At 44.3% G+C, this 21,838-nt stretch overlaps 1 protein-coding gene across 2 annotated transcripts in view; it reads left to right on the forward strand.

Moving 5' to 3' along the window:
• The first annotated feature begins 14,549 nt into the window (after positions 1–14,549).
• The window catches only part of nomo (nodal modulator), a 76,864-nt gene continuing 69,575 nt past the window's right edge, over positions 14,550–21,838 (forward strand). Inside the window, exon 1 of one of the 2 annotated variants that reach the window (XM_086000807.1) lies at positions 14,550–14,754. In XM_086000807.1, the coding sequence (XP_085856933.1) occupies positions 14,614–14,754 (141 nt within the window). In that variant the 5' untranslated portion in view covers positions 14,550–14,613. The remainder of the gene's footprint in view (positions 14,755–21,838) is intronic. The other variant, XM_086000806.1, reaches the window with a different exon arrangement.

A 21,838-nucleotide genomic window follows, 5' to 3' on the forward strand; every position in this document is an offset into this window, starting at 1 on the left:
ACCGTACCCGCCTTGGTAGGCGAAATCATGGCCCCGGTATCAATTGAAGCCTGCGGGAAGATAGCGGGTGAGCCCCCCAGACAATTGTAACTGCCCACCTGCTCAGTGTCTGCTGGGTGGACTTGGTTAAGTTCACCTCTTAAGTCTTCATGACTTTAAAGGAGGTACAGGCTACTCCTGATAATTTGATGTCTAATTTTTAATGCTTAAAAATTTGAATTAACCAACATAGCTAACAGAAAAGTAGGAACTAAATTGTTTTGAAAAAATCAAATTGTCTGATAATTTGAATTAAGGGGACTGTAGACTTGGAAGTAGCATGGTATTGCAGTGTGTTGATTCACACCTCCAGTTCTTCTGCGTGACAAGTTCCAGTCTCAGTTGTGCTTTCATGGAAGGGCATGGAACCTAGTCTGTGCTACCTCTATGGGGGTGGAATATGGGAAACGTGGAAGGCAATTCATCCTACGCTATGCATCCAATAATTGACATAAGTGTCATCACAAAAGCACGTGAACAAACCACATGTTAACTCTCGCACGGGAACTTGAAGAGGGAAGAAAATCCTATTTTGAAAGGGTTGAGGAAGAGGTGTGTGTTTTGATTTCTTTTTGGGTTCAATAAAGACTCATTTCTGAAAGAGAATGTTGTTTAATCTAAAGTCTTGTTCAAGACTTTCTACAGCTTTTTACAGAACACACTATGCTGTGATGCATCTAGAATGAAACTGAAAGTCAAACTTCTCTGGACTGTTTGTCTCTCACATGACCTCTGCTGGTCAGGCACAAGTAATCAAAAACACAGACAAATATGCTGTAAGGCATAAGTAATCAAACACAGACAAATATCATCACTATTTGCTGATATCATTACATCGCCCTTTCTTAAAACAAAAGTATTTTACTTTTAACTAAACATTTAATGAACTTACATCATTATCATGATCAAGGTTTTTTACCCTTGCTTTGTGTGTTCACATGAAATATGTCAATACACTAGAACTTGAAGAAAGAATAAGATAACATTACTTCCTTCTATAACAATAGTCCTTAAATTTGCTCAATGAGTCTCTCAGGAGGCTTCACGTGTCTTGAGGATTTTCTGATTGATTGTCCTTGAATCTGAGTTGTTGCCTCAGATGATTGGTTCTCAGCTGTGTGATCAGGTTGTTCAACAGTATCAGTCTCTTGACCTGCTGTGGCTGGTCCCATGAGAAGATCTCGACGATTTCTTCTCAGAACAGCACCCTCATCTGTCTGAATGGTGTATGATCTTGGTTGAACTTCACTCAGGACAGTTCCCTTCTGAGTCCATGTGTTTGTTTTGTCTTTCAACCTTACTTGGTCACCAGTGTGGAGTTCAGGTAGGTTTTGTGTTCCTCTGTCATAGTAGTACTTTTGCTTTTCTTTCTGTTGCTCTTTGAACTTCCTCACTTTCTCCCCCTCTTTTGTTTTCAGGAGGTTCTCCGGGATGGGTAGGTTTGACCTTAGCCGACGTCCCATCAGGAGTTGGGCTGGTGACATACCACACTCGAGCGGCGTTGTGCGGTATACAAGCATGCTTTGGTAGAAGTCAGTTCCACCATCTTTTGCCTTGTACATCAGTCTTTTCACTGTCTGGACCGATTTTTCCACTAGTCCATTGGACTGTGGATAGTGAGGACTTGACGTTGTGTGGACAAAGTCCCACTCTTTGGCAAAGTGTCGGAAATTTGCATTGTTAAACTGGGGTCCGTTGTCTGTGAAGACCTCGCTTGCCACGCCATGTCTGGAGAATATGGCTTTCATACTTCTTATCACAGCTTCTGCAGTGGTGGTGTACAGTCTACAAACCTCTGGATACAGGGAGTAATAGTCTGTGACGACAAGATAGTCCTTCCCTTGACATACGAATATGTCAGCGCCTACCTTCTGGTAAGGTCTGTCTGGTGCTGGGTGTGGCTTTAGTGGTTCTACCGGATTGCTTGCTCGATATTTCAGGCATATTGTGCAGTTTGACACCTCATTTGTCACATCTTGGTTGATTCGTGGCCAGTACATCACCTCTCGTGCTCTTTTCTTACACTTTTCGATTCCCAGATGTCCTCCATGGATCTTTTTTAGCATCTCTTAGACTCTTTGGGATAACTATTTTACTTCCTTTGTAGATGATGTCTTCGACCACTGATAGTTCCGCCCTGCAGTTCCAGTACTCTGCTATATCAGGTGAGCAGTCTAGCTTCATGTTGGGCCATCCATCCAAGATGCTTTTTCTCAGTCGTCTCATTATTTCATCTTTGTTTGTCTCAGTGTTTATGAGCTCCATTTTTGCATCTGCTATGGGCAGTGCACTTGTGATCATGTCCACGTAGGCGTTCACTTTTTCATCCATTGTGTTTGCGGGCTCACTTGGGTCAACAGCTCTGGACAACGTGTCTGCTGTATACATCAGCTTACCCGGTGTGTACGCAACATTCAGTGTATAGCGTTGCAGCCTGATCATCATTCTTTGTATTCTAAGCGGACAGCTATTCAGTGGCTTTTGGAACAATGCAATCAAGGGCTTATGGTCAGTCTCTACACTGATTGCTTGTCCTGCCACAAACTGGTGAAATCTTTCACAGGCGTATGTGATGCTGAGCAGCTCCTTTTCTATTTGAGCATATCGTGTCTCCGCGTCTGTCATTGAGCGCGATGCATATGCAATAGGTTGCCAGTAGTCATATTGTTGCAGAAGAACGGCACCGAGCCCACTCTGTGATGCATCTGATGATATCTTGATGGGTCTCGCTGGGTCATAAAACCTCAGAACTGGTTCCTCTGTGAGCAGTTTCTTTAGATTGCTCCATGACTTCTCATGCTCATGATTCCATTCCCATTCTATGTTCTTTTCAGTTAGTCTTCTCAGTGGCGCTATTTTTTCTGAGGTTGGATATGAATTTACCCATGTAGTTGATCATTCCATTAAACCTCTGCACGTCCTTTTTGCATTGTGGCCTTGGCATATTCTCAATGGCGGACACCTTTCTGGGATCTGGTCTGATGCCTTCACTGCTAAGGATATCTCCCACGAATGTCAGTTCTGTCACCCCGAGCTGGCATTTCTCTCTCTTCAGCTTCAGGTTTGTTTTCCTTGTTGCTTCCAGCACTTTTTTCAGTCTCTCGTCATGCTCAGTTCTCGTGGTTCCCCATACTATGATGTCATCCATTGATGTATCAACTCCCTCCAGGTGCTCATAGATCATATGGATAGTCTTGTGATACACTTCAGGAGCTGAGGCAATGCCAAATGGTAACCTTAGGAATCTGTATCTGCCAAATGGAGTGTTGAACGTGCACAGTCTTGAACTTGCTTCGTCCAGCTTCATCTGCCAAAATCCTGAGGACGCATCTAACTTGCTGAAATATTTTGCATTTGCAAACTGTGCCATGATTTCCTCACGTGTAGGAAGCTTGAAGTGCTCGCTCTTTATTGCTCTGTTTAGATCTCTTGGATCCAGGCAAATTCTGAGCTTTCCATTCTTTTTGTCCACTACGACGAGGGAACTCACCCACTCAGTTGGCTCATCTATCTTCTGAATCACGTTCAGGCTTTCCATCCTGTCCAACTCTGCCTTCAGTTGCTTTTGAAGAGCAAACGGAACTTTTCTGCATGGATGTATGACCGGTGTCATACTTTTATCTACTCTGATCGTGTGTTCTCCTGGAATGCAGCCTAGACCCTTAAATAGGTCTTTGTACTCTTTCATGAGTTCATCATAGACTGTCTCTCCTTCGCTTTCCACAACGAGGACTCTCTTTACCAGGTTCAGTCTCTCACAGGCTTTTAAACCTAGTATGGCTTGCACATCCTTTGGCACCACGATTAATGCTAGCATGTGCTCTCTGTCCTTGTGTGTCACTTTGACAATGCATTTTCCTTTCACTGGTATATCAGTACCTGAGTATCCGGTCACTTTCACTTGTATTCTATGTAACTTTGGTCTGGGTCTAATTCTCTTAAAATCGGTCTCTGATATCACATTAACTTGTGCTCCAGTATCCAATTTAAATGGAATGTGTATGTCATTCACTTTTAGTGTCAACATCCAGTCTCTTTTTTGTTTTCAGACACAACATCTACATTGAATTCCTCTATCTCGCTTTCATCTACTGTATGGACCTTGCTTTGTGGCGCTTGGTTCTTACAGCAACGGGCATAATGGTTGTTTTTGTTGCATCTATTGCATGTTTTACCATATGCTGGACACTTTCTTGGTGGATGCTGTGTACCGCATCGACTACATGACTTCCGATTGTCTCTTTCATTTTCGTTTGCTGGCCACGCCTCTTTTTTTCACATTGGCGCTCTCTTTGTTAAATGGTTTGTATCCATTCTTTCTCACTGCATCCACGTTGCAGCTACTGTCACTGAACAGCTCCTTTGCCTGCAACTTCACAGTCTCGGTAACCCTACACAGTACTATGGCTTTTCCCAGGTCTAGATCTTGCTCTCTTAGCAGTCTTTCCCTTCGACCATTATCTCGAATACCACACACCAGTCTGTCTTTTATCAGCGAGTCTGTGAGTCCCCCAAATTCACAAGATTTGCTCCGGTTTCTCAGTTCAGTCACATCCTGATCAATAGTCTCGCCGATTTTCTGTACACATGTGAAAAATTTGTGCCTCTCAAAGGTCACGTTGCGTTTAGGTATGCAGTAGGCCTCAAACTGTTCCATTATTTTATCTAGCTTCATTTTGTCTCCATCAACGGCAAATATGAAATTATTATATACCTCCAGCGCTGCATCACCCACTACATGTAAAAACACGGACGATTTCTGTTTATTACTTTTATCGTCAGCTCCGATTGCTGATAAATACAACCCTACACATTGTTTGAATCTCCTCCAATTTTCAGCCACATTACCGGTCAATTGAAGCGTCGCCGGTGGGAGTAAACCTTCCATTTTTTCACTTCGTTAGCTATTCTCTAATGGTAAGCAACGATGTTCTCTTCTGGCTTGCTAATATGTGGAGAGCTGATTTCGCTTACTTGCCACAACTGCTTTCACTGTCCCATCAAGTTGCTAACTTCAGATTTTTTCTCTTTCAGCCACTTCTGACATCATGTTTTGATTTCTTTTTGGGTTCAATAAAGACTCATTTCTGAAAGAGAATGTTGTTTAATCTAAAGTCTTGTTCAAGACTTTTTACAGAACACACTATGCTGTGATGCATCTAGAATGAAACTGAAAGTCAAACTTCTCTGGACTGCTTGTCTCTCACATGACCTCTGCTGGTCAGGCACAAGTAATCAAAAACACAGACAAATATGCTGTAAGGCATAAGTAATCAAACACAGACAAATATCATCACTATTTGCTGATATCATTACAGTGTGTTAGCAGTGTACCTTTTAAAGTGAAATCCTCACAAACAAATCTTATTCTTGTAAACATTTTGTCAGAAATCCTAATGTGATATATTCTGAGGGTAATTGCATATGTAAATATAAAATTACTTTGCTGCACATTCAAATTCAGTCTTGGGAGCTGAGTGTGTTTACTCCACAACACACATTATAACAGGTAAATTACTTGAGTTTAGACATCTACAACTAATCTTGTGCAGCTTATTTGCTGTAAACCAGATTTAAAAAAAGTTAAAATGGTTCATGGTAAAATAAGGCCGCCAAGTTGTTTCTATGGCTTCTGTCTTAGGAATTGGGTCAAAACCAGCCCAATACATATGTCAAGTCTCTTTCAGCAGATGATGGTTTCTGTATTTTACTTTTATATGAGGGGGGACAAAAGTACAAGCAACACCACCATCTGGTGGAGAGAGTCCCACAAACAGAAGGAACAGTTGTGTAATGCTTTACCACTTCTACTGTGTCTGAATTGAGACACAAAGGGGAAGCTGCACCAATTCTGTGATTGTGGTATGAAAATGGAGGGTTGGCTGAAAATGAACTGCTCATCTGATGGCCTGGTTATGATAATATTGTAGATGATGGAGAAAGAGTGTCTCACTCCATTTACAAAGCCTGGGATTCAGTTTGCAAATGCAAGCTCAGAACTGATAGCCTGCAGGAGAGTAAGTTAATGGTAAAGCTTATGTGAACCTTCAAGATGGTATTCAGGGTAATTATTTTAAAATATTCCAAATTCTTTCCCACTGATAGTAATCAAAAACAGCATGTTTATATATGTCATTTGTTCAGACATGTTGGTGACAGTAAAAAGAGAGTTCATTTGTTTTGGTGTCCTTAATTGCTGATAGACATTGTTTGTACAATGAGTAGGGCCCAATACCCCAACCATGGTGTAACTGTATAATTTACTGTGGCAAATATTCAGTGGTCCCAAGGACGTGGGTGTTTTCCTGAAGTCCTGAGCATCATTTTCTGTTTTTGCAGGGTCATGGTTCTGGACAAGGGCCAGATTGTAGAGTTCGATACTACACCCAACCTCATGCACAGAAAAGGAGCCTTCTACAAAATGGTGATGGACTCTGGCCTTTTGTAGTTTCAATTATATTCTCATGTTTAACTCAAGTTGGACTTGTTACACATATTACCTTTAACCAAAACTTGAATATAAAATCTTTTTAAGTTGGCTTTTGGCATCTGTTTATAAAGAGTTTTGTATAAAACCAATTATTTTCATATACCTCTGACTTTTTATAGATTTGATTTTTTTCATTTAAGGTGATAAATTGTTGCTTTCTTATTTAAGTATTTATAGTACCTATAAATATAAAGATCTGAATAATAGGTGCAAGGCATCAAAACGTTGAACTTGTAGTGCATTATGGCACTGCATTTATTTTTGACAATTGTGTATAATGTGAGTGTTGTAAATCATGAGGAATGTACAATAAAATTGCAGGTAGCTAAATTTGAACATGTTCTCATTCTATTATTATGAGTGGATCTCCTGCAGCATTGCTCAAGGGTATTCCAGGACCTGAAGCACAGTTTCTGCTGCTTACCACAATCACACAGCGGCCGAAATGTGGCAGTGACTTGTTCTGCACTGTAATCCAGCAAATCTACTGATGCTATTTATAAACACATCTGACATGTGGTAAACATATTACATGTTACTGATACCGAAAGGTACAGGCCTCGGTGATATAGCTGTACTAATTACCTACCATCGTACAAAACTTGAGAGAAAAACAATTTTTTTAGTTCTCTCCCAAAGCCTCATTCTCTGTTATTTGTACGATAAAATAAATACACTTGCCCTACCCCAAGAGCTTTTTTTCTCAATTGTTTTCATTGGTGGTGCCCAACTGCCAGCTTCCTTCCAACTTCAAATGACTCGTGGAGCAGGTTCTGATATTAAAATAAAATGCTCTAAGAAGTACGTTGGCCGAAATCAATGATTTGCTGGCGGGGAATGAAACATACAGAAAGTTACCAATGCTCTTGGCAGGAGTTCAGTGGACCAACGTGCCTTTGACTTGAGAGTATCTTCAACAGCCTTGATGTCTAGGTAAGCTTTCTGTAATACGCCCAGCACAATGAACTTCTTAATTATTTTAGCTACTGGAATTAACCCGTGCCTCCACAGTATTCTTCTCCCATCTTCAACAATTGGTAGAGTACCTTAATATCAGACCTCAGTTTGGGCTCAAGTGAATCTATTGAACAACAAAATGAACAAGCAAATAAATAATTAATGTAAGATATATCTATATTTACAGTAGAAGCTACCTTATTTCACTCCTTGAAATGGAAATAATAAAAGGCCACAATTCGGATAGTAAAATACTATTCTTTTGAATTAACGTTTTATTTGCACAATGTTTCTCACCACTGTGGAAGTTGAATCAACCTGACTTCACTCTCGTCAGCTCCAAGCAGATACTTTCAACTCCATCACAATCAACTTAGTTCCACACACACACACACACACACACACACACACACACACACACACACACACTACAACACTTGTGGATTTGAGTAACTGTCGGCTGAATTCAAAATAAACTGGCTGTCATACGCATAATTCAAAAATCACACCGTAAATGTTTTAAACTACTTATAAACTCCTTAGGGGTGAAATTGGATTGGGCCTGAAAACGGGCACGGGGATCGCAAAGTGCGATCTCCCCGTGGCTGTTCAAAGTGGTGCAGGCAGAATTCGTGCTGCCTGCTTATTATAATGATTGGAGTGCTGAGCTCAGCGCTAAACACACTGCTGGTTGACTCAGCACTCAAGGGGGTGGGGGTGGGGGGCAATATCTGGTGCAGTCTGCTGGCCAGTGACACTTTTTTCTAGGCTCTGCACTAAAAGGGGAGGTGCTTTGTTGCAGAAGCACCTCATTGTCACTGTGGATGCATCCACATCGTAACAGGGAAGAGAAAAGGCCACAGCCCTTCTCAGATGCAGCACTGGAGGCCTTGGGACTGGGGATACACAGAAGAAGATAGGTCCTCTACCCGCAGAGGGGCAGGAGAAATTCCAGACAGAATGCCAGAGATAGCCCAAGCCGTCAGTGCCGTGAGTGTTGCCCCCAGGACCTGGATCCAGTGCCGCAAGATTTTTAATGACCTCATGAGTGGTCAAGGTCAGTGACTGCATCTACAAATGCCATATCCCACCAACTGCAGCACCAGCCTCTCTCACTGCTTAGTGCATCATACCTCACATTCATAGCTTCACCTCACCTTCACACACTTACCACTGCTGCAAGCCTCACACCCACATCTCACACCTTGCACACAATATCAGCATTTCAACCATGACAGGCACATCACTCAAACACATTGCACCACACTCACTGACACACTTCCATTTCTCTTGCAGGCCAAGGTGGCTCACAACTGCCGTGAGCAGCAGCAGACAGACTGGGTGAAGCACGTCTGCAGAACCTTACTGCACTGGAGAAGACCATGCTGCAGATAATTGGTGAGGCCGTGGTGAGCGCCGAAGTTGAATGCATTGCTGATGATGGTAGGTTCCTACCTAATCCTCCTCCTCGCATCCCACTTCCCCATTATCGCACAATCTGTTCTTGTAAGCATCTTGCTTTCCCCGCTTCCCCTCACCACAACCCGACCCTTGTGCCTTTCTTCATTCAGATACACAAGAGCTGCCAGCAGCCCAGCCAGTCCCTAACCAAGTAGAGGAGGAGAGTGATGGAAGAAGAGGCACCGTCACGCGATCTGACACTCCCAGGCACCATCTCAGAAAATGGCACTGCGCAAACTTTAGTGGGTAGTATAGAAGTGGGATCTGCACGTAGTGAGTCACCTGGCACGAATGGGTTGCAGCCAGGCCAGGGGGAAAAGGGTAGCTTGGGTGCCACTGCCCCGGAGGGTGAGTTCGCACATGAGTTCTGCTGCACAGGACTCTGATAAAGACTTTGTGCAGCGTTAATAAGAAGGGTGATGAGCATACACACAGACATTCTTGGTGCAATGGCAGGCTTGTCAGAGAGCCTCTTATCAGTGTCGAGGAGCATGGAGGAGTCCGGCTCCAACATTGCACGGGGCTTTGCGTGGAGCTTGGAGTCCATGATTTCCAGGATGGTAGTGATGGGCAACTCCATTAGAGCACTTGTGGACCCAAGCTGGGTGTGAAGGGCGATGTCGCAACTTCCATTCCAGCACAAACGGAAGCAACAAAACATGAGTGCTGCATTGAAAGCTCAGACTGCTCTCGTGCAGGCTAAGTCTGCTGCCATCGTGGCTGGGTTTATGAGTGGAAAGGGGCTTGCAGGGTTTCACAGCAGTCCAGCAATCTGCTCCAGCAGAGGGCTAGGAATACTGAGGTGCCGCCCCATTATCACACAATCTGTTCTTGTAAGCATCTTGCTTTCACCGCTTCTCCTCGCCACAACCCGACCCTTGTGCCTTTCTTCATTCAGATACACAAGAGCTGCCAGCAGCCCAGCCAGTCGTTAACCAAGTAGAGGAGTGGCAGTGGCACCGTGGAGCAAGAACCTGCTGTCCTCTCAGGATGGCAGCATTTGTATTTCCACCACTGCCCTCCGCCAGTGTCCTTGCTGCTGCCTGTCAGCTAGCCAGCCCAGACTGCTGCCGCCCCTGCCGAGGTGGTGCAGTCTACAGCTGGGCCTTCTAGACCCAGAGATGCTCAAGATCGTCCTGCAAGGTCATCTGCAGTCTCCCCCACAGAAAGTCAGCAGCCTTCCACCAGCCATGCTGCAGCCACTGGAGTAGCACTGCATAGGAACATGAAAGACAGACACTAAGGGAATGTACAAGGGTGATTAGTTGGCTTTTTTATGTAGTATTGGATTGCACACACTGGGTAGCCCAGTGTCACCAAGACAAACAGCTCTGCAAATACCTCCCCTAAGGAGGAAGGTACCACTAATAAAACATCAATAGTTCAATTAGAAATAAAAGATGTCCAAAATTAAATATTCCTAAATCACTATTCTGTTTTCATTGTCTATAAAACAGTTAACATCCTATGGTGTCCACCGGTCGCGGAAGGCCTTGCGCGTACCAGTGGGCACTGTGTGATCTATAATCCCTCTAAAAGGCCACCTAAGCACAGACGAGCATGGAAGAGAGTCCTTTTCCAGCAGTAGGATGGGACTGACTGTAAAAGCTTTTATAGATATGTGAAGAGAAAAAGATTGGTGAAGTCAAGTGTAGGTCCCTTGCAGTCAGAATCAGGGGAATTTATAATGGGGAACAAAGAAATGGCTGACCAATTAAATACATACTTTGGTTCTGTCTTCACAAAGGAGGACACAAATAACCTCCCAGAGATGTCGGGGAACATAGGGTCTAATGAGAGGGAGGAACTGAAAGAAATTAGTATTTGTAGGGAAATGGTGTTAGGGAAATTGACGGGATTGAAGGCTGATAAATTCCCAGGGCCTGATAATCTACATCCTAGGGTACTTAAGGAAGTGGCCCTAGAAATAGTGGATGCATTGCTGGTCATCTTCCAAAATTCGATAGACTCTGGAACAGTTCCAATAGATTGGAGGGTAGCTAATGTTACCCCACTATTCAAAAAAGGTGGTAGAGAGAAAACGGGGAATTATAGCCTGACATCGGTAGTGGGGAAAATGCTAGAGTCCATTATAAAAGATGTAATAGCAGAGCACTTGGAAAACAGTGACAGGATCAGACAAAGTCAACATGGATTTACAAAGGGTAAATCGTGCTTGACTAATCTACTGGAATTTTTTGAGGATGTAATTGATAAAATGGATAAGGGAGAACCAGTGGATGTGGTGTATTTGGACTTTCAAAAGGCTTTCGATAAGGTCCCGCATAAGAGATTAGCGTGTAAAGTTAAGGCACATGGGATTGGGGGCAAGGTACTGACTTGGATAGAGAACTGGTTGGCAGACAGAAAGCAAAGAGTTGGAATAAACGGGTCTTTTTCCGAGTGGCAGGCAGTGACTAGTGGGGTACCGCAGTGATCGGTGCTAGGACCCCAGCTATTCACAATATATATTAATGATCTAGCCAAGGGAACTAGATGTAATATCTCCAAATTTGCAGACGACACAAAGCTGGGTGGTTGTGTGTACTGTGAGGAGGATGCCGAGAAACTCCAGGATGATTTGGACAGGTTGGGTGATTGGGCAGAAGCATAGCAGATGCAATATAACGTGGATAATTGTGAGGTTATCCACTTTGGTAGCAAAAACAGGAAGGCAGATTATTATCTGAATGGCAATAGATTGGGAGAAGGGGAAGTGCAACGAGACCTGGGTGTCCTTGTGCACCAGTCGCTGAAGGTAAGCATGCAGATGCAGCAGGCAGTTAAGAAGGCAAATGGTATGTTGGCCTTCGTAACGAGAGGGTTTGAGTACAGGAACAAGGATGTCTTGCTGCAGTTGTACAGGGCCTTGGTGAGACCACATCTTGAGTATTGTGTGCAGTTTTGGTCGCCTTCTCTGAGGAAGGATGTTCTTGCCATGGAAGGAGTGCAGCGAAGATTCACCAGGCTGATACCTGGGATGGCAGGAATGACGTATGAGGAGAGATTGGGTCGATTGGGCTTGTACTCGCTGGAGTTTAGAAGAATGAGAGGGGATCTCATTGAAACTTATAAAATTCTGACAGGACTGGACAGACTAGATGCAGGAAGAATGTTCCCGATGGTCGGGGAGTCCAGAACCAGTGGTCACAGTCTAAGGATAATGGGTAAGCCATTTAGGACAGAAATGAGGAGGAATTTCTTCACCCAGAGAGTGGTGAACCTGTGGAATTCTCTACCACAGAAGGCAGTAGAGGCCAATTCATTAAATATATTCAAGAAGGAGTTGGATATATTTCTCAAGGCTAAAGGGATCAAGGGGTATGGGGAGAAAGCAGGGACCGGGTACTGAATTTGGATGATCAGCCATGATCGCATTGAATGGCGGAGCAGGCTCGAAGGGCCGAATGGCCTACTCCTGCTCCTATCTTCTATGTTTCTATGTAACTGGTAGAATAGATAACGGAGAACCAGTGGATGTGATGTATTTGGACTTTCAGAAGGATTTCGATAAGTCAACATGGATTTACAAAAGGTAAATTATGCTTGACTAATCTACTGGAATTTTTTGAGGATGTAACTGGTAGAATAGATAAGGGAGAACCAGTGGATGTGGTGTAATTGGACTTTCAGAAGGCTTTCGATAAGGTCCCGCATAAGAGATTAGCGTGTAAAGTTAAGGCACGTGGGATTGGGGGCAAGGTACTGACTTGGATAGAGAACTGGTTGGCAGACAGGAAGGAAAGAGTTGGAATAAACGGGTCTTTTTCCGAGTGGCAAGCAGTGACTAGTGGGGTACCACAGGGATCGGTCCTAGGACCCCAGCTATTCACAATATATATAAATGATCTAGACGAGGGAACTAGATGTAATATCTTCAAGTTTGCAGACGACTTAAAGCTGGGTGGGCGTGTGTGCTGTGAGGAGGATGCCGAGAAACTCCAGTATGATTTGGACAGGTTGGGTGATTGGGCAGAAGCATGGCAGATGCAGTACAATGTGGATAAATGCGAGGTTATCCACTTTGGTGGCAAAACCAGGAAGGTAGATTATTATCTGAACGGCAATAGATTGGGAGAAGGGGAAGTACAACGAGACCTGGGTGTCCTTGTGCACCAGTTGCTGAAGGTAAGTATGCAGGTGCAGCAGGCGGTTAAGAAGGCAAATGGTATGTTGGCCTTCATTGCGAGAGGGAGAGGGTTCGAGTACAGGAACAAGAATGTCTTGCTGCAGTTGTACAGGGCCTTGGTGAGACCACACCTTGAGTATTGTGTGCAGTTTTGGTCGCCTTATCTGAGGAAGGATGTTCTTGCCATGGAGGGAGTACAGCGAAGATTCACCAGACTGATACCTGGGATGGCAGGAATGACGTATGAGGAGAGATTGGGTCGATTGAGCTTATACTCGCTGGAGTTTAGAAGAATGAGAGGGGATCTCATTGAAACTTATAAAATTCTGTCAGGCCTGGACAGACTAGATGCAGGAAGGATGTTCCCGATGTCCAGAACCAGGGGTCATAGTCTAAGGATAAGGGGTAAGCCATTTAGGACAGAGATGAGGAATTTCTTCACCCAGAGAGTGGTGAACCTGTGGAATTCTCTACCACAGAAGGCAGTGGAGGCCAATTCATTAAATATATTCAAGAAGGAGTTGGATATATTTCTTAAGGCTAAAGGGATCAAGGGATATGGGGAGAAGGCAGGGACAGGGTACTGAATTTGGATGATCAGCCATGATCTCATTGAATGGCAGAGCAGGCTCGAGGGGCCGAATGGCCTACTCCTGCTCCTATCTTCTATGTTTCTATGGGACGATGAGGAGTTCTCGCTGTCCATTGATTTTGGCCCACAAGCACCGACAATGCGAACAGTAGCCCCCAGTACTGGTGTCTGCATTAAAAGTGGTGATTGGAATGTAGGGGGACTGTCAACCAGAGGGGCCACAATGGTCTTGTGAGATCCTGCACATTCCCAATTTCTTGTGTCAATTTTTGGGGGAATCTTTGAGGCTTTTTTGAAGCTTTTGGTTAGCTTTTGCTAATGCTCTAGATTTCCTGTCTTGCCATTCCAGTTCTGTCTTGAATGGGAATTCAACAATAACAATTCCAGGGCAGGTTTGCCAACTCTGGCTGGACATATTCCTGGAGGTTACATCATATGACCTCCTGCCTCACACCCTCGCCCAACATGTCTATCCTCGCATGGCGCTTCGCCTTCCCATGCCAATTGGAATGTGAAGAGACTCTTCATTACCGGAGTGGATTATTTTTGACAATCAATCAAACATCCCATGTCTAATATCTTTATAACTAGTATATTGGTGTTCAAATTTTTTTGAATGCCCCTATGATTTTTCCCCCTGGGTTGCTCGCTGCAGTGTCCAGGAGATTCTCGGGGGCAATTAGAGATGGGCAATAATGAATTTTTTAAAATCTTTAATTCCAGGAGACTCTAGGTCAATTCTGGAGGTTTGGCAGCCCTATTGCAGGGGCCAGTCCGCGGTGCACACTCACCACTGTCGCCAGGTGGCGGTGTGGGGAGAGCTCGCTACCGCTGGTGGCCCTCCTTGAGGCCGGATGGCAGCCCGTTGGCGGCGCATGCGTGGGCCGGCGCGGTTGGGTTGCCGAGTGCGGGGACCGGGCGAAGTTGCGGCGGGTTGCTGGTGGTATGGCGGGCGGGAGGCCGTGGACTGCGCTGGCGCTGTTGACGACGCTGCTGAGCTGCCGTCTGGCGGGGGGCGAGGATATCGTGGTGGGATGCGGGGGCTTCGTGAAGTCTGACGTGGAGATTAACTACTCGCTGATCGAGGTGAGTGCGGGGTGACGGGCCCCCGGGCGGCGGGCCGTTCACATCCAGCCCGCGGTAGGAGAGGCTGGGCCGCTCGCCAGTCACTGTCACCGCGGCTGTCGAGCTATTGCCGGGATTCACTGTCGCTTCAGTGACTCCAGCGGCTTCCTGGCTTCAGCAGCAGTTGTTGAGAGACCGTCCTGTAATTAGTAATGGAGAAAAAGAAAAACTTGCATTTATATAGCGCCTTTCACGACCACCGGACGTCTCGAAGCGCTTTATAGCCAATGAAGTACTTTTGAAGTGGAGTCACTGTTGTCATGTGGGAATAAGAGGGCAATAAGAAAGAAAGGCTTGTATTTATATGGCACCCTTCGCGACCTCGGGACGTCCCAACGTGCTTTACAGCCAATGCACTGCTGAGGGAGTGCTGCACTGTCGGAGGTGCCATTTTTCGGATGAGGCGTTAAACCGAGGCCCCGTCTGCCCTCTCGAAGGAAGTAAAAGATCCCATGTATTTCCAATATTTCAAAGAAGAGCAGCCGCGTTCTTCCATGTCACCTAGCCAACTTTTATCCCTCAAGTAACATAATTAAAACAGATCTGCACATTATTTCATTGCTGTTTGTGGGATCTTGCTGTTTGCAGATTGAGTGCTAGCAACTGAGCTACAGCTGACACCTATAAGCTGCATCACAATATTACTGATTACTTTGGGGATGTTTGTGTGCTTGGTGAAGGGGAAAGTTGAAATGCTTTTGTTTGATCATGAAACTCACTGTGGGGAAGGGGGAACATAGAAACAGGAAAACATGACAACATAAGAAATAGGAGCAGGAGTAGACCATTTGGCTCCTCGAGCCTGCTCCGCCATTCAGTAAGATCATGGCTGATCTTCTACCTCATCTCCACTTTCCTACACTATCCCCATATCCCTTGAGTCCCTTAATATCCAAAAAATATCGATTTCTGCCTTGAATATGCTCAACTACTGAGCCTCCACAGCTCTCGGGTAGAGAATTCCAAAGATTCACCACCCTCTGAGTGAAGAAATTTCTCCTCATCTCAGCCCTAAATGGCCGACCCCTTATTCTGATACTGTGACCCCTGGTTCTAGACTCCCCAGCCAGGGGAAACATCCTCCCTGCATCTACCCTGTCAAGCCCTGTAAGAATTTTGTATGTTTCAATGAGATCACCTCTCATTCTTCTAAACCCTAGAGAATATAGGTCTAGTCTACACAATCTCTCCTCATAGGACAATCTCCCCGATCCCAGGAATCAGTCTGGTGAGCCTTTGTTGCACTCCCTCAATGGCAAGTATATCCTAAGGCTAAAGGGATCAAGGGGTATGGGGAGAAAGCAGGGACCGGGTACTGAATTTGGATGATCAGCCATGACCGCATTGAATGGCGGAGCAGGCTCGAGGGGCCGAATGGCCTACTCCTGCTCCTATCTTCTGTGTTTCTATCCTTCCTTGGGTAAGGAGACCAAAACTGTACACTATGACCCTGAATTTCCGATCGGAGGCTTCCTGCGGGAAAATATCTACGCACTTACCTGCTGACTCCGTAGGTCCTGAGACTTCTAATCCTGGGCCTCTGCTCTATGAAATGCACAGAGGCCCAACTATCCCAGGGCCGCATGTGGTTCGCAAGCGTCCCTGGGATCACATGGGCCACGGGGAACCAATCAAAGAAGGGAATCTCCCTTCACACTTTTGACAGGTCCGTACGGACAGATCTGTCAAAAGTATGAATGGGGATCACTTAAAAACACAATTAAATACTAAATAATTTTTTTAAAATCACGTATTTAAAATTAGTTAAAATTACATTAATTAAATATTTTAAACAAATTTAATTTTTTGAAAAAAATAATTAAAGTTTTTTACAGGGCTAAAAATAAACTTAATTTTCTTAAAAGTATTTTAAAATTCTAAATGAGTGAAATTTTTTGCTTTTACCAGGCGTAAGATTTTTAAAGGTTTTCAGCGGGCGGAGGTTGTGCAGAAAGCGGAAATCTCCCGGGCAGGCGGATAATCTGTCGGAAACGCCGGGTTTTAGCGCATGCGCTTCGCATGCCTGAAACCGGCACTTGCGCGGCCTCTACGGGTGCCCCGTGGGGGTCAGAAAATCCGGCCCAATATTCCAGGTATGGTCTCACCAAGGCCCTATATAATTGCAAGTAAGACGTCTTTACTCTTATACTCAAAATCCTTTTGTAATAAAGGCCAACATACCATTTGCTTTCCTAATTGCTTGCTGTTCTATGTTAACAAGGACATCCAGATCCCTTTGAATACCAACATTTCCCAATCTCTCACCGTTTAAAAAAAAAAAACTCTGATTTTCTATTTTTACTTCCAAAGTGGATAACTTAACATTTCTCCACCTTATATTCCATTTGCCATGTTCTTGCCCACTCACTTAGCCTGTCTATGTCCGCTTGCAGCCTCTTTGCATTCTCCTCACAACTTACATTCTCACTTAGCTTTGCATCATCAGCAAACTTGGATATATTACATCCAAATCATTGATGTAGATTGTAAATAGCTGAAGCCCAAGCACTGATCCTTGTGGTACCCCACTCGTTACAGCCTGCCAACCCGAGAATGACTCGCTTATTCCTATTCTCTGTTTTCTGTCCGTTAACCAATCCTCAGTCCATGCTTGTATATTACCCCCAATCCCATGAGCCCTAATTTTGTTTAATAACCTCTTGTGTGGCACCTTATCGAATGCCTTCTGAAAATCCAAATACACCACATCCACTGGTTGCCCCTTATCTATTCTGCTCGTTACAACCTCAAAAACCTTTTAACAGATTTGTCAAACACGATTTCCCTTTCATAAATCCGTGTTGACACTGCCCAATCCTATTATTATTTTCTAAGTGTCCCATTACCACATCCTTAATAATAGATTCTAGCATTTTCCCAACTACTGATATCAGGCTAACTGGTCTGTAGTTCCCCGTTTTCTCTCTTCCCTCCTTTCTTAAATAGTGGGGTTACATTTGCTGCCTTCCAATCTGTGGGAACCGTTCCATCAAGTCCAGGGGATTTATCGGCTTTCAGTCCCATTAATTTCTCCAGTACTATTTCCTGACTAATACTAATTTCTTTTATTCCTCATTCTAGCTAGAGCCTTGGTTCGCCACTATTTCTGGAATGTTTTTTGCGTCTTCTTCCATGAAGAGACACACACAGTATTTGTTTAATTTCTCTGCCATTTCCTTATTCCCCATTATAATTTCTCCTGTCTCAGCCTGTAAGGGACCCACGTTTACTTTCTCTAATCTTTTCCTTTTTACAGTCAGTTTTTATGTCTCTCGCTAGTTTACTCTCATTCTATTTTCCATTTCTTTATAAATTTCTTGGTCCTCCTTTGCTGAATTCTAAAATTCTCCCAATCCTCAGGCTTGCTACTCTTTTTGGCAACATTATAGGCCTCTTCCTTTAATCTAATACTATCTTTAATTTCTCTTGTTAGCCACGGGTGGACCATTTTTCCCGTGGTGTTTTTATTCCTTAATTATGAATTATTTCTTCAAATGTTTGCCATTGCTTTTCTACTGTCATACCTTTTAATCTAGTTTCCTAACCTACCTTAGCCAACTCGCTTCTCATATCTACGTAGTTTGCTTTGTTCAGATTTTGGACCCTAGTTTTGGATTTAACTAAATCACTCTCAAACTCAACACGTTACGATCACTGCCCCCCAGAGGCTCCTTTCCTACAAGGTTATTAATCAACCCTGTTTCATTGCACAATACTAGATCTAAAATAGCCAATTCCCTCGTCGGTTCCTCGACATACTGATGTAGAAAACTATCTTGAATGCATTCCATGAACTCGAGGAGGCCATTCAGCCCCTCGAGCATGTTCCGCCATTCAATTGGATCATGGCTGATCTGTACCTTAATTCCATCCACCCGCCTTGGTTCTGTAACCCTTAATACCTTTGTCTAGCAAAAGTCTATAACTTTCAGTTTTGAAATTTTCAATTGACCTAGCCTCAACAGGTTTTTGGGGGAAAGTCTTCCAGATTTCCACTACCCTTTGTGTGAAGAACTGCTTCCTGACATCACCCTTGAACAACCAAGCTCTAATATTAAAGTTATGTCCCCTTGTTCTGGACTCCTGCACCAGTGGAAGTAGTTTTTATCTACCTTATCAACTCCTTTTAATCATCTTAAACACCTCACTTAGATCACACCTTATTCTTCTATACTCAAGAATACAAACCTAATTATGCAATCTGTCCTCAATTAACCCTTTTACACCGGTATCATTGGTGACTCTGCACTGCTCCCCCTCCAAGGTCAGTATATCCTTTCTGAGGTGTGGTGCCCAGCACTGAACGCAGTACTCTAAATGGAGTCTGACCAGAGCTCTGTATAGCTGTAAGATAACTTCCACCCCTTGTATTCCAGCCCCTTTGCGATAAAAGCCAACATTCCATTAGCGTTTTAAATTAATTGTTGTACCTGTCCACTAGCTTTTAGTGATTTCTGCACTTGGACCCCTAAATCTCTCTGCTCCTTCACACTTCCGAGCTTTTCGCCATTTAGAAAATGTAATGATCTATCTTTCTTGGGTCCAAAGTGGATGTCCTCACGTTTGCCCACATTGAACTCCATCTGCCACAGTTTTGTCCACTCACTTAATCTATCAATTGCAACTTTCTGCTCCCAACTATACTATTTACTGTGCCACCTAACTCTCTTGGAATGTGTAATAGAGTTATAGACAAGCTTCCAGCTAATATGGTGTTGAGAATGAATGAACTTGCATTTCTATCGTGCTTTTTACATCCTCCGGATGACCCAAAGCTCCTCACAGCCACTGTTATGTAGGTAGGTGTGGATGACAATTTACAGACAGCAATCGGATAAATGACCAGTTAATATGTTTTTGGTGGTGTTGGGGTTGAGGGATAGATATTGGCCAGTACACTAGGCGTACTGCCCTGCTCTTCATCAAAATCATGCCACTAGTTCTTTTATGTCCCTCTAAACAGGCTAACAGAGCCTCGATTTAACGTCTCATCTGTCAGTGTAGCGCTCCCTCAGTACTGCACTTAAACGTCAGCCTAGATTATGTGCTCAATTCCCTGGAGTGGGGCTTGAGCCCACAACCTCTGACTCCTAGCTGAGAGTGCTACCAAGCTGGCAAAGATACTGAAACACAGCCTGGGTGCTCTTGGAACATGCTAAGAAGGCTGTTGGATGTCAGCCGGGAGGACCATGTAACCACCACTGAAGTAACAACATCTCAGTTAGAAGATTGTGAGCTTTTTAAAAATTCATTTACGGGATGTGGGCGTCGTTGGCAAGGCCAGCATTTATTGCCCATCCCTAATTGCCCTCGAGAAGGTGGTGGTGAGCCGCCTTCTTGAACCGCTGCAGTCCGTGTGGTGAAGGTACTCCCACAGTGCTCTTAGGGAGGGAGTTCCAGGATTTTGACCCAGCGACGATGAAGGAACAGCGATATACTTCTAAGTCAGGATGGTGTGTGACTTGGAGGGGAACTTGGAACATTTTCCCATGCGCCTGCTGCCCTTGTCCTTCGTGGTGGTAGAGGTCGCGGGTTTGGGGGCTGCTGCCGAAGAAGCCTTGGCAAGTTGCTGCAGTGCATCAACTGCTGTAGGGTATGTGTACGGTATGACTGAAAACCTGCGTCCACAAAAATAATGGAATGGGTCTAACTGGAAAAAGACTGATAAGAATAAAACTGAATGGTGGGACTGTGTACAGGTAGACCTGAGTGACATAGGGTAGACAGATGTGGTGTTTGTAGAGGGGAAAATCATAATACCAGGGAGTTGATATTGAAAGCCAGCCTAGTTGAGCCAACTGACAAGTGAAGCCAGGGGCTGAAGCAGTTGCTAGTGTGATTAAAAGTTCCAGTGAATTGGTGCAGTGGTGTTTATTATTGCCAGTCTATGTCACAGATTGCAAATAGTATGATAAATTTAAAATTGTTAAAAAATGATAGTTGAGAGAAAAAATAGTGTGAAGAGAATGACAAAATTCTAAACGAATGTTTTTAGTGAGTGTACTGATGTTTTGCAATTTTGTTGCTTCAGCAATGAATAACCTGACCAATGGAAATAGCTAATAATACATACAATTACCCTGCTTCCACCTCCGTAATGTCCCCCGTCTCCGCCCCTGCCTCAGCTCCTCCGCTGCTGAAACCCTCACCCGTGCCTTTGTTACCTCGAGACTCGACTATCCCAACGCTCTCCAGGCCGGCTTCCCATCTTCCACCCTCCATAAACTGAGCTCATCCAAAACTCGGCTGCCCGTCTCCTAACTCCCAGCAAATCCCGTTCACCCATCACCTCTCTGCTTGCTGACCTACGTTGACTACCGGTCCGGCAACGTCTCCATTTTTGAAATTCTCATCCTTGTTTTCATGACCTCGCCTCTCCCGATCTCTGTAACCTTCTCCAGCCCTGCAACTCTCCACGATCTCTGGTCCTCCAATTCTGGCCTCTTGCACATCCCCGATTTTAATCACTCCACCATTGGCAGTTGTGCCTTCAGCTCTGGAATTCCCACCCTAAACCTCTCCGCCTCTCTACCTCTTTCCTCCTTTAAGACGCTCCTTAAAACCTACCTCTTTGATCAGGCTTTTGGTCATCTGCCCTAATATCTCCTTATGTGCCTTGATGTCACCGTGGAACCTTTTATGACATTAAAGGTGCTATATAAATGCAAGTTGTTGTTACTATGTGGCTGAGTTTGTCTTAGAATATCTAGCCTCCATTTAAGATGTTTTGGATAATAGGCCAATTTTACTACAGCACATGGTTTCCATTGATACACAGTGGCTTTGACTTCACACCAATTCAAACTGTGTAGTATAATTCAGTTATAAAGTTGATCGAATTGAATTTATATAGGTGTGAAATCACTTCCGGGTGATGGCTTCATATTGCATTAGCTTTGTACTCGCTAGAACCCATATGATGCAAAGTTTCCAGGCAGTCTAATTGTCTTGTCAACTCTTTGGGTCTGGCCAGAGAGTGATGTTGAGCCAGTCCCATGCTACTCGAGCAGACACTGGTCTCAAATAAGCAGTGTATTAACACTAG

This window comes from Somniosus microcephalus, chromosome 11 (genome assembly GCF_052327205.1).
Source record: "Somniosus microcephalus isolate GS21.2 chromosome 11, FLI_Smic_1.0, whole genome shotgun sequence".
NCBI lineage: Eukaryota > Metazoa > Chordata > Chondrichthyes > Squaliformes > Somniosidae > Somniosus > Somniosus microcephalus.